Genomic DNA, 13709 nt, shown 5'->3' with positions numbered 1-13709 from the left:
GGAGGGAGGACAGCAGTGAGTCCGCTTTTCGTTTGGTCAGCACCAAGAGCGTGGACTCTGGCCAAGTCTGATTTTATGAGCATGTGCAGATTGCTTATTTTGATTGACAACCAATCAGATTTGAGCATAAACGACTAGAAGTCCACGAATCACAGATGTTCAAATAGTTTTTGGCCAGAGTCCGCGTTTTTGCTTTTGACCAAAAAAAAAAAAATAAAAACTAATGAAACGACGGGCTCTGGGGACGGGATTGAAATGATCTAATCCGATTGTAGACATCTGACCAATTGATATTGCTCAGGGCTAAAAAATGAAGTGTAGGTCAATTTGCGGGAAGACGTTTAGGTTAGTTTATTCTAAATCGAGGATGAAGATAACGGATCAGAAGTCATCTCTGTAGCTGTCTTACAGAGCAATAAACAGACGTCTCTCGCGAAAGAAGTACTTCTTCCCGGAATGTCGTTCCTTTTATTTCACATTTTCACTTCTCTGACTGGTCCGTTATCTCCTCTCGACTTTCCTTAAGCTACCATCGCATTCAATGTTCTTCTAAGCTTTCCGGCCCGGGATATTTGCTTATTATGTCCCCCGACAAACACTTGTACGGATACTCTCGGCTCAGGTCATCACCCTTTTAAGAAATAGCTATTTAAAGCTCTCCCACACGCACTCGAATTTATCCCCGGTCTAAGACTCTGAGATGGTAGGCAAAGCAATTTATCGACAGGCAGACGATTGTTTTGAGATTTAAACTATGTTTTTGAAATATTCGCCCACCACAATTGTTTTTTATTGTTACTTTTGTGTGGAGTTTCATTGTTAACACGAAGTGAATATAAAGCAGTCAGTATGTGTGACAGCGAACGGCATGACTTCGAATCAGCCCTCCTCTCCCTTCTCCACAAAAATCCTTGAAAAGAAAGAAGAGGTCTATAAAGGGATTTTACGCAATTCTGATCGTGTTGTTATGACTTTCAAGAGTCTTTCAAAGGTGACAATAACAAATATCTCATTTTTACCCATAGTTCAGAAATCAACTACAGTATAGGGTCGCTAATGTTGAAAAGGATCATTTTATACAGTTTGAATTATTTTCAACGGGGATATTTAAAAGCCTCCCGGCCTCCACAGCCACACGCTACGAAAGAAAATCCAAGAAAAAGCCTTTCGAAGAAAAATACAACCATGAAGTTAATTTATGAAACGGCACCGGGCATCGGAAAACCAGAGAAAAGTTAGTCTATAGCGGAGGATAATTACCGCACCCTAGCGTATTTCTAATAGTAAATGATCGCTTTGAATAAGGTCAATTAAACAGGATACCAACTTGCCCCATATGTTTTAATACAAACATTTATTAAGTTATTTAAGCCATTGTGACTATTACTTAGAAAAGATTTATCAAAAACTGGCTAAAACATGGCGAATTGGTGGACATTTACTGACACTACCACCGACCCACCACACTGACCTTTTTACAAAATTCTTCGTTCATTCGCGTTTTTATCAATAACATATATTGATACTATTATTATATGTCAATGCTAAGTTACACTAATATAGTTTTTCTTTGGTAAAATGACTCCTCGACGTAAAGCGATCTTTGTGAAGGACAAAACAAACCCAGCGATCCAGTTTACGAAGAAGAAGAGTTCCCTGGCAACCAGCTTGCAAACCGGATTTTCCGGTTATGCGAAAATCCTTCTTTCCATTGTAATGTGCAATTCCTTTATGCTTTTGATTCCTGATCCATTTGACTCAGTTTTAAGCGTCAAATTCTCCTTTAGTGACCATATCATAATCCTTTTTACGCTCTCTTCTCGAGACCAGCAGTTTGACGATCATTAGCAGCAGAATTAGCAAGCACATGCAAACGATTAAATACAAGGTCCGCATCGAGATTTCACTAAAACGTGGAAAATACGGCGAGGCTTTGGGAGGTTCGAAGAACGAAATTTCCTCCGGTGAACTGCCATCCACAACGAAAATCTCTGAGCCATCACGTGTTTTCTCCGTGCTGTTGGAGCGATTTCCGTTCTTAATAATTTCAACAGACAACATTAACAAAGCTGGTAGAGATCTGTGAGAAGCGTTCACTTTCGACGCACCATCTTCGATCGTTCCGTTTTCAATCTTAGCGGCGAGGCTCTTGTTTGCTATTACAGTCCCTTCTGGTAATTTTTCTAGGCTGTGGTTTGCATTGCAGAGAGTTATCAAAACGATGAGACAGACGAAACGCTCCATTTTACTAACCCCGAGAGTTTCCATTCAATAAATGAACTTCAAGAGGATTAGGTGATTAAACATTTATGTGGAACGACTCAGAAGTTACAAAACAACAGGTAGCGCACGAGTTCACAGCGGGTAAATGAACAGCTAATTTGAACTGAAGACACAATACCAAACCAATTGAATATAATTTTCTTATTTGATTGAATTTTGTTATTCTGACAAAAGCCTCCTTCAATTCTGGAGATCTAAGAAACAAAAACATTTTTCAGAGTTTGAATGACTTGCGTTCTTTTTAGGACAACTTCGTATCGTTAATGGTTTTTCGGCGAAAACGAGTCATGTCATAACGAAATAGTCAATTGAATTGATGACTATCTCGTAGTTAGTATCTATATATATGTCGTATACCCATTTAACAAACAGTTCTAACGGGATGTGCGTTTTGAAAGCGCGTCGGCAACTCATGATCAGTGAATGCGGGGTTCGACTAATGCAGGGAAAAAAATTCGGGGAAAGTTGAGCGAGTTATGGGCGGGAAAAGTCGGAGTGAGTGAGGACTAGTGAGCGATTGTTTGCATGTAAATCTTGAAAGATATAGAAAATGCATTCAAATAGTAACATGAATAAGGAATAGTTATCACAGTTCGACATAGCAAGTTAAAATTTGCTCAAGGGAAACCACAAACTGTTCGAGATAGCGGAGTCCTACGAAATTATGATCACCAATCCCGTTCCCAGAGTCCACATTCCCCTTGAGGAACGTGGACTAGCTAGAAGTCACGTGATTATTGGGTCCAGTGAATTTAAAAAGACCGAAGATCGGCGATATTCTTCCAATACGGTCCCGAACAAATTTTAGTTAATAACAGACTTATTACACGACTCTGTGGGAACTCTTAAAGGACAAGGGAAGAAGATGTTAAAGTTTCAAATCAAGATAAAAATGTAACAACTTAATAATAATAATAATAATAATAATAATAATAATAATAATAATAATAATAATAATAATAATAATAATAATAATAATATCATTTCTATAGCGCTATTTAGCTAATCTTTCATAGCGCTTTACAATCACTATGCTAAAAAATAAAAATAAAATATAAAAATACCTAACTAAATTAATCTATTGAGCTCAAATATCTATATATGCAGAGAGTGAAGTTTTAAAAGTTAAAAATTTAAAAACTAAAAATATCATGATTATTTAACTGGACTTAAAGTAAACGTGTATAAGAAATAAAAATTAAATGTCATAGGCTTCTTTAAAAAGATAAGTTTTTAGGTTCTTCTTAAAAATGTCTTCTGATGCCGATTTTCGGATGCTTAGTGGCAGGTTGTTCCACAGCCTTGGCGCAGCAGTGCTGAACGCCCGGGTCTCCGTAGGTCTTGAGTTTAGCCATGGGCTCAGTTAGCAGTTCTTGGCCACTGGAACGTAGTGACCGAGAGAACTTTCTAAAACTTAGCATACTAGAAACATAGGATGGTGTTTTGTCGTTGAGTGCTTTGTAGACTATTAACAGTAGTTTAAAAATAATACGGAATTGTACGGGTAGCCAATGTAGCTTAAACATTATTGGGGTAATAGAATCATATTTCCTTGTTAACGTGACAATGCGAGCAGCTGTATTCTGAACACGCTGTAATTTACAAATTAACTTTTTCGGAATACCATACAGAATTGAGTTGCAATAGTCGAGCTTGGAACCAATAAAAGCGTGAATGAGAATTTCCGCAGAGTCCTGAGTGAGATATTTGCGAATCTTTGATATGTTCCTGAGATGGTAATTTGCCTCATTGCATATCTTTTTCACATTTTGTTCCATACAAAGGCAATTGTCAATGATGACTCCTAGGTTGCGTGCAGAAGACTTAGGGGCAATGTACTCATCTCCAACCCGAATATGTTTAAGATCAGGGCAATGTCGAAATTTGGAGCTAATGACGACTAGTTCAGTTTTGTCCTGGTTAAGTTTCAATAAGTTGTTATACATCCAACGATCTATTTCTTTAACACAGCGTTCAACACGCAACTTTGCTTCTTCAAGGTCAACACAGCAATCAGTCTTGAAGGATATATAAAGTTGCGTGTCATCAGTTGCACATCAACTTCGCTTGATGTGAAAGGTAGAACAGAATTCCTTGTGAGGTTTTTTAGCTTCAACTGATTTGCCGCTTTAGCTACACTATGGGCAACAGCCTTACGTAAAATGTAGCTGTCCAGACTGTTTAGGACGCTGGAGATTCTGGTCATCAAGTTGTTTCTTTTGCAAAGTAGCTTATGATGCTCCTTAAATCGTCTGTTGATGGCGCTTTTCAAAAGATGTTTTTTAATTGCCAATACGTCTTGCCGGGCGGTGTTTGAAGGTAGGTGAAAACAAAGAAACTTCGGGTAAACATTGAGCGACTTGCAGTTTCGCAGGAACGCTAAATCCAGTTCCGACTTTCGTGTCTTTATCAAAATCTTCTCGAATTTGCGGAGGTCAGAAGAGCTGATCCTTCCATCATACTTGGCTGCGATGTCGTAGATTATTGCTCCAAATGGTCGAGACAGCAGCAAAAATGTATAAATTTTCAAAAATAATACGATTTTTTTAATTTTCACAAACATGTTTCGACGGTACATCCGTCATCGTCAGTGTGACGGTTATGAAAGTTTACAGTGATTTAAAACGTGCCTGTTACAAATCATACGTTACATTGCGTTGGAAAGCAATACGCTAGATAAATTTCGAAGATAAAAATGCTTTTTCCTTACAAAATCCAGTCCTGACAAATTTAAAGAAAAGGAAAAACGTATGAAAACAGACATTTAATAGTAGCACTGTGGAATATTCCCAACATTATATTTTTTAAGGGAAAATTATGTTACAACAATGAAGGAAACTTTGCCCAGTCCAACACTCAGAAAATATTGGACCAGGAATGAAGAAATTGATTGGCTGATTGTACTGAGTTATTTGCCCTCTAAGCTATCTTAGTCGTGTAATAAATGACGATATTTATATAGTTTAAAAGGACGCAACAACTTCCATTGGTAAACAACGACATGTATTTCACTCAAGGTGAAATAAAATCTATAGAATATTAATCATAAAATTTACATGAATACTAAATTAGTCTCAAATCTGGACTTCATAATATTCTATGGCCTACTCAAAATTTACTGTTAAAAAATCTGGAATCTAAGAAAATGTAGACTTGCTTGGTAGTTAAATAGACCTAATTGTAGATAAAACTGAAAACTTCTTCTCTATATTTATTTCTATGTGAAACTTGTAGTGGAGTGTTACTCAGTTTCAGTGTTTGATCTCAGTGATACAAGCAGTGTAGAACACAACTGAACAGCAATCAAGGAGTCAAGATTTCATGCTAAATAAGTGTTACATAGTATCTACAAAAAGAAACATCCACTATTCTCACATACACTATATCTTTGTCTTGATATGTAATTAAACTCTCATAACTTAAACCATATAAATTGGATAGACACCTTAAAAAGAAATTGGGGGAAGAGATCAAGGCTGAACGAGTTAAACATATTAAAAATCACAAATAAACTAGACCAACAAGGTCAACAATATTTCACTTAGCATGCGTGTTTTTCTTCGTTTTTTTGTGTGTGTTCTGAATTTTTATCATCATGAACTAATAAAAACATTTTCAGGTTCAATAACTGATACGAACTCTTTCGTTCGTTGGTCGTAGAAAGGTTTCCTTTTCCGAAAGAGATTTTAATTTTTTGGCAATAACCAAAAAGTAGTTTACAACGAAAGCAGTTTAAATAGTTCCAACAGAATCCGTAAAAATAACAAACAATAAATACGTTTAGAGTCAAACTAAAATCTAACAACTTTACAAATTAGAATTAGAATGAACTGCCTTTGATCCAATCTTATATCAATTCTTCTATCTGATTATCTGTACATTTCTTTTACATTGTAATTTTAGTTCTGAGCATTTTGTTTTATATCAAGACAATTCCCTTAGTTCAGTTGATAATTTCATTTATTCTCATCAAATAACTGTTTGATAATGAGTTGTTACCATAAAGAAAAATAAGACTTTGGTCTCAGCAATTCATTCTAATTTTAATCAGAAATCACTACACAAAAAGTTAAGCGACTATATATTTTATAAGAGTTGAATATCCGGTGTGAAGAACTTGCTAATGGCCATCTTGACCGGTTGGCAACGCTGTTTCAGAATTTACAGTGTTTGTATGGGAATCCGATGGCAGATAATTTTTTTAAAAATTGAATTCTGAACAACTTTATTTAGCAACTTTGAAGGTTCTATTTGCCATCGGATTCCCATACAAACACTGTAAATTCTAACGGCGTTGCCTGCCCGTCAAGATGGCGTCCAAAACCTTAACAAGGTCTATGGACTATTTTTTGGATCAGAACTGAATACAGTGATACGTCAATTCCATCAGCGACACTAATTTAGTTCTCCAAAGAAACTCATTTCAGGCAACTAACAGAACTAATACGCCTTTTGCGGCCTAATTAGTCTGGAGCAATAAAAATTGTGAAAAACGTGCACAAAGGTGAGAGGTGAACCAAAAATTGTAGCCTTCGTGTTGTTAAGCATATTCGTGCAAAATCGTAAAGCAAGGTTGGCACAATGTACCGAAATAGTCTGTTCACACTTGTACACGAATCTAGGTCGTATAGTGTGATCGTCCGGGTGAGTGTAGTTCTGGAAATAACTGTTGTTGGTGACTGAGGTTTGGACAACCTGAGCGGAAGTCATCTTCAGAGTCAAATAAAAAGTTGTTTTCAGTCGATGATGTTATAAGTCTGGTCCGTTGAAGCTGATTAGTCAGTTTTGCCGTGATGTTATTGGCTGTAAGACTCTTGCAAAGTTTGTCAACAATAATTGGTCGTGTCGTTCTGTCAATTGTTAACAACAACTTTTCACTTGACTATGAAGATGACTTCCGCTCAGGTTGTCGAAACGTCAGTCACCAACAGCAGTTATTTGCAGAATTACTCTCACCCAGACGATCACATTGTATGAACTTCTGGTTCTCCTGGGTCCATACATCTTACTATGTAATTTTTACAGCTGCTTATAAGATAAAATGTCTATATACTGTTATATATCTATTCGTTAAACGGGTCCAGCTTCATCAGCTTTCTACAGCTGTTTAAAATACAAGAAATACGCGCCTGTACATCGCATTGTAAGTTTCTTATCATTGTTCATACCATGCTGCAAGTTTTTGTAACGTCTTCACAGCCATTCTCATCCCCAGAGCCGCTTGTCTCTGTTAGCCGGCCGAGCCTGGGACACGAGGAACAAGTGGCTCTGAGGACACATGATTTAATTGGCCAGATTTAAAAAAAAGAAAATTTAAATCTATCCAATCAAACCAACCGCAATAAAATCCTTTAAAACAAAGCGATTTTAAAACGGTTGGTTTGATTTGCTAAATTTAAATTTCCTTTGCTAAGATCTATCCAATCAATTCATGTGTCCCCACTTGTTCCTCGTGCCCCAGGCTCCGCCGTCTAAGAAGGACAAGCGGCTCTGGGGACGAGAACGCTTCACAGCACGTGACACGACTCAACCCAGTTCACCTACACGTGTTCCTGGTCTCCACTTTCTCGCACCGCTTGCATCTAATCTCGCAACACCAATGAAATTTACATTTGCATCTGTGTATTGTCTGCACCCGCTCCGAGCGATATCCACGACCACAGCACAGATTATCTCCGTGACAGCTGTCCGAGCCATACGAATCAGTGCTACAGATTCGTCCAACAGTACCTGGAAATTCGTGCCTGGAGCTCTTGACACAGAAGTTAGGAGAATCTTTTAAGAAAACCAAAGCGCTGGTTTTTGGTTGTTGTTTGGTGCTTCTTAATTTGCCGTTATCTCGACGGTATCCACCATTCTTTCTTTTCTTCAGAACGTGAAGAACGTTCTTGTCGTCAGTCTTAGCCTTCTCCATTTTAACACGGAGGGCATTGTCGTATTTTTGGTGCAGTACCTCGCCGATCACCCGGAATTCCGCAATATGTCTTGAACACGTTTTAATATTGCACGATCCTGACAGCCCATGGCACTTGCACAAAATTTTGGCTTCCTCTGTTACAACCTGAGATCGAAGCAAAGAAAAATATAACAGTTATCAAGACGTTGCAGATAGAGTGCGTGGCAGTTAAGTAAGGTATCGGTACTGGACAAGTAGCTAAAAACTTTTTAAAGACCACACCGACAGCTCTGGTCTCCAATGGCTCTGTTTAAACGGAGTAGGATACATCAGGTGGTCTGTATGTCTGTCTGTATGGCAACAGCCACATGGATATGTAATTGTATAGCATTTGTTATAAAACGACATCATAAATCAAATTGGAACAGTTCTATATCTGATAAACTCTCTGTAAAAACCTAAATAAATATATCAAATAATAACAAAAAAGGGGGAATTGTAAAGGAAAAGGGTAAAGTTTGCATTTAAGCCTATCAGGCCATCAGGCTAAAAGGCTCAGCATAAAACATGTAGGAGTATTTTTACTCCTCCCCCCCCCCCCAGATGGGATGCGTCCATCGCGGGGTTCCCCCTCCAGCATAAAATTTGCCAGTACTTATTTATACTCCCAGGTGGCACTTATGTCCAGGATTACTTCATGTTTGACTGTGTTTTTTGGCATTTCCAAATTAATTCACATTTGACAGTATTTGTGTGTTTTGGTGAACTTTTATAAATGAGGATACTTTGTGATGCCTGTCATGAGGAACGTGCATCTCATTAGCGTTCAATCCTGGACATATCTGCCAGGTGGAGAGAGAGAGAGAGGCACTATGAGAGTAAAGTGTCTTGCCCAAGAACACAAGGCAGTGAACCCGGACAGCTCGATCCGGAGTCCAGCGCACTAGCCAATAAACCACCGTGATTAATAACTATTTTTTTTGCTGGAACAGCAAATAAACAAACAGAGCATCAAACTTTGCACACAGAAACACTATAGTACAACAAGATTAAGTCATTTATTTTTCAACACTTTATGACGAGAGATCACGTGATGATAACATGATCATTATTGTGTTTGGTAGCAAATTACATACTGTATTTCATTTTCACTAGGGTAGCTTATGAATTTTCTAGTCTGGGGCACTTGAGAAACAAACGACAAAAGAGAATTTCAAATGCAGCTAACTCCTCAACGCACGACGCAATCAGTTCACGTTGAACTTCACTTATGCGTTCTAAACAGTCACTTGACTATTACTCGACTTAAAAACTGGGCTGGAAGTAATGTGACCCACTCCCTTTTGGCTGTATGGAAAATTGAAATCTTATTATTTAACTTTTATTATTTTACAAATTTTCCTTTTATTTGTATTGTGGATAGGCTGTAGCTCCTGTTTCGTTCAGTTGTTAAGTTAAGGTAAGGTAGAAGCTGCGTTCGAGGAGGGTCTCAATGGGGTGGTGGCTTTTACGGTTAACGGTTAAAATTTTGGCTTTTTTTACGTCTAACGGTTAATTTATTTCCATAACGGTTAACCGAAGTTAAAAGTTAATTTTCATTGTTTTAAAAAGTTAAAAATTAATTTCCATGATTGAAAAACATGTTTTAGGTCTCAGAGCCATTCTGGGACAATGAAGTGAACTAGTTTGGTTTATTTATAATTTCTGGCCGATTTTTTACGGTTAACATATCTTACGGCTAACGGTTAAAATTTTCCAATTTTTACGCCTAACGGCTAAATTTTTGGCCGTTTTACGGCTAACGGTTAACCCCATTGAGACCCTCGTTCGAGCCTAGTGGCCAACCAGGCCGGAGCTTATCCCGCTTTCCGTAGTATTAAGCGTCTAGGAGTATTTCTGCTCCCCCCTGGATGGGATGCTAGTCCATCGTAGGGCTAACCCCCCCTAGCATAATTTCGCCAGTACCCATTTATACACCTGGGTGGAGAGAGGCACTATGAGAGTAAAGTGTCTTGCCCAGGTACACAACCTGGAGTTCAGGGTGTTAACTATAAGGCCATCGTACCTCCCCTGTTTAGTTTAAGGTGGTAGAAAAATGTTCTGTACAAAAAAAATGTTTTTTAGAAACTATTAGGTTTATTGAGTTAAAAGACCCCATGGTAAGAAAACTTCATGTAAATGGCTTTTTTAAACCCTGCGTTTAAAATTAGTGCTCTGTTTTCTGGTGTCAGGTCAGGGATCTAACGTTCCGTTCACACGAGCAAAACATATTAAGTTCAACCAAGTTTAGAATACTGAAAATCTGTGACTAGATAGCTGGAGGCTGGAAGGTTCTCTTTGTTAAGCCAACAGTTTTTAGCAGTTAGCTTTTAAACATGTTTACGGTTTGGTGTGAGGGGCAAAAAAGAACTTTCTCTTATTCTTCATATTAATAACATTTAGTAGATATGAATGTCAACATTTGAATAGAACTTCATCTTCGAGGCTCCATTTGTCTAAATACATGTACCGTAAATAATTATCTAAGAAGTATCTGTAAAATACATATATGTACATTGAAAATTCGAATATTTTGTTTATATTTTAAATGGTTAAATTTTCTATCTTTCATGCCCTACAAAAATATCGTCAGTGAAATGTATCTTGAAATCTTCATACATTACGTGATAATTAAGTTCTTCAAAGAATACTTCTCCCACATTCTAACATTACTCGAATCAATTGAAAACTCGCAAGAATTATTGTAAAAGAGATATTTTCGAGGTTAACTCTCTAGCTTTCAGTGGTCTTTAGAATAAGAAGGTTTTATTATATAGCTCTTCAGAATCACTTGTTGGAACATGGATCGAGCGGTCGTAGATATAAGACCGGTAATCCGGATTCTCTTAACAATACAAAAGTGTTCTTGTCTCACTCCAATAAATGTCTCAAAATAAAAGTCTTTGAACTGTCGATTGTCATTCCATTGGGTGGTACGTTCAACTTGCTCTGCCAAGGTAACAAGGCTGATGTAAAGTAAGTCAGGTGTATTCCTCAGTCAACACTTGCTTCTTTCCTCTTGGGAAATGAAATAAGTCTTGCTTTCTCTCATTAACTGTAGTATACTTTCTTAGCCGCGGCAAATGTTCTTTGTTTTTGTACTGACACACTCCTTACACTCAACCCAGCAGCACCATTTAAACTTGCACTGGCATTTCTCCCTGACTACAAATTCAGTTGGACGGAATCCTCGCCCGCAGCACAGCATATCACAACTGCCATGTCCTTCGATATCAGCTTTGCACTCTCGGCCCTCGGTTCCCAGAGTTTTTTCTCTTCTGCTTTTCACGCAATAGTTAGGTGAGCGTTCCAAGTATACCAGGTTGCCGGTGGCCGGTCTGCTTGAGGCACTTCTACGTTTCCCGGCCCTTTTAAAGCCGTTCTCCGATCTGGTCAGTTTCAGGATCCGTCCGGTCCTCCTGTCGTATCTGACTTTGCTGGCGCCGTCATACTTTTGTAAGAGAATGTCTCCAATGTTACGAAACTGGACAATTTCTTTCCAGCACGTCTTCATTCCACAAGAAGTCGATACTCCATGACACTTGCACCGGATTACAAAATTATCCTTAACGACCTAAACGTGAGGAAAACAACAACGGTTATTTCCTGCGGCAGAGGATTTTAAAAGAGATTTTTACTGATCATTTGTAGGAATCGCTGATGATATGTGAAGGAAATGTAATACGGTTACCAGTTGTGGCACTTAACAACTCTTCAACTCAGGTCTTGATAAACGTTTCACAAAGTGGACACCAATGGAACACCAATATGAGGGTTGTGGAGATGATGAGACAAGATGATAATGCTATCCGTGAGCCACAACTTGTACTGGGCGATGACTTTCAGACCTCTGTGAATGCTTCAGATGCGGTAATGTAGATTACTATTGTTGTGGACAATAGTGCATGGTAGCATGTGCTTCAAATTCGGTGAAGGGCAGATTGGAAATTAAATGATGACACAGCCAGCGATGGCAAAATGTCCACAACAATGCACACAGCACTGGTAGTTTTACAGTGAATTGTGGAGATGAAAATGATATGCCATTATCTGCGATGACCGTTGGCGTTCAGACTACCACCTTCTATATGATGATGACGATGATGATGGTCATGATGATGATGATGATGAACACGATTGGAAAATAAATAGGGAAGAAAGGCTTTCATGATCCCTTACATATTTGTTTCCTTATGGGGAACCGATATGTCAGATATTTGGTTTATCTTTTACATTAATTGCCCGATTGAGCTTCGTTTTGGGTAATTGGTGTTTGGCCTGGGTACAGCTAGTGACAGGTTTGGTACTCCCGACTGTGTACTATACCTGAGGAATCGGTGCATAGTCGGCAAAACGAAATGGCATTACAAGCAACTGGTTGCGAGATGTACATCACAACAAACACATGGTAACAGTGGTTAAAGGTGATTTGTGATATCGAACAATTGGTCATAATTTGGCAAACGTATCGGAGAAATGTAGTAGGGGTATCAAAGACATCTAATATAAACGTCTTTTAATTGGGAGATCATGTTTGCTTGTACATGGTCCTTAAAGGACAAAACTGGTGCAATATCTTGCTACCAAATGCGCCAATCGAGAAAAAAATGCACAAAAAAGTGAAAGTTAATGCTCATATGTTTATCAAAAACGCATCGCCAAGCGGTTCTGGTCTGTGGTTTTGGTCTTCGCCTTGGCAATTCCGAGATAAGCTTTAGACATCTGGATTTGATAAATGAGATGTAGCTTACATTATGGCAGTAAATTAAATTAAGGAATAATCCATAATTCAACGATGCAAGCATGCAGGAGAAGATTGTATTAGAACAGAATCTTGTAGATTTTCTATAATGGTAGTCTCTAATGTTTGTTCGGAATATGTTGGATTTTCAAAATCGTTTGTTCGCAACGTTTGTTTTCAGGAATATCTAATGGAAATGTATATGTGTATAGCTCACTTTATAAGCTCAGTAACGTAATAACTGCTTATTTAAACATACCAACAAGATAACGAAAAAAAGTTTAAGATCATATTATCAACCTGTACACTTCTAGTTAGACGTGACCTCAGATAGGTTCGATTATCTTCCCAGTGATCTTTATATGTGTCTTTGCGCACGCGAGATAACTTGCATATTCAAAAACAGTGGTCAAGCTAATGGCGGTATCAACAGAATATTTCTCGTGAATGTAAAATGTACTCGGCGTGCAATGTATGTATAGATACTGAAAATGGGCTGGGTTTTCAAGGGATTCCACAACCAAGCATTTTTTTTCTAAAACTCCAAGGAAACGGAACTTGGCGTCGCAAGCCGTGTGTTTTCATCTTTTTATCTATTTCCATTCCCCTTTCTGTTAGTGATCTACGTTTATAAGTAATGAGTTCCTGTCTTCTAGAATTCTGTTGTGCACGATCATACTATTTGGGTATTGGTATGTTTTTCCATTCAATATATCATGTAAAAAATTGAATACAGTGTCTATTAATAAC

General features: G+C 38.0%; 2 protein-coding genes across 7 annotated transcripts in view; both read right to left on the bottom strand.

The window, feature by feature from the left end:
* Nucleotides 1–1091: 1091 nt before the first annotated feature.
* LOC144654928 (uncharacterized) lies at nt 1092–2279 on the bottom strand. The gene has a single exon (XM_078515165.1). The coding sequence runs from the start codon at nt 2266–2268 to the stop codon at nt 1765–1767; it is 504 nt and encodes a 167-aa protein (XP_078371291.1). The 5' UTR covers nt 2269–2279; the 3' UTR covers nt 1092–1764.
* Nucleotides 2280–5268: 2989 nt separating this feature from the next.
* Nucleotides 5269–13709, bottom strand: part of LOC144653715 (protein Wnt-5a-like) — a 41275-nt gene continuing 32834 nt past the window's right edge. For 5 of the 6 annotated variants that reach the window (XM_078513779.1, XM_078513782.1, XM_078513783.1 and 2 more), the window contains one exon: nt 5269–8344. In XM_078513779.1, the coding sequence (XP_078369905.1) occupies nt 7820–8344 (525 nt within the window). In that variant the 3' untranslated portion in view covers nt 5269–7819. Of the gene's footprint in view, nt 8345–9218; nt 9651–10000; nt 11793–13709 lie in introns of those variants that run through there. The other variant, XR_013570812.1, reaches the window with a different exon arrangement.

Source organism: Oculina patagonica, chromosome 5 (assembly GCF_052425735.1).
Source record: "Oculina patagonica isolate OP01 chromosome 5, crgOcupat, whole genome shotgun sequence".
Lineage (NCBI taxonomy): Eukaryota > Metazoa > Cnidaria > Anthozoa > Scleractinia > Oculinidae > Oculina > Oculina patagonica.
Note: the sequence above shows the minus strand (reverse complement) of the source record. Positions and strands in the feature narration are given on the sequence as shown.

Excerpts from the sequence above, each read along its gene's own strand:
- LOC144654928 (XM_078515165.1), bottom strand. The coding sequence starts at position 2,268 with ATGGAAACTCTCGGGGTTAGTAAAATGGAGCGTTTCGTCTGTCTCATC.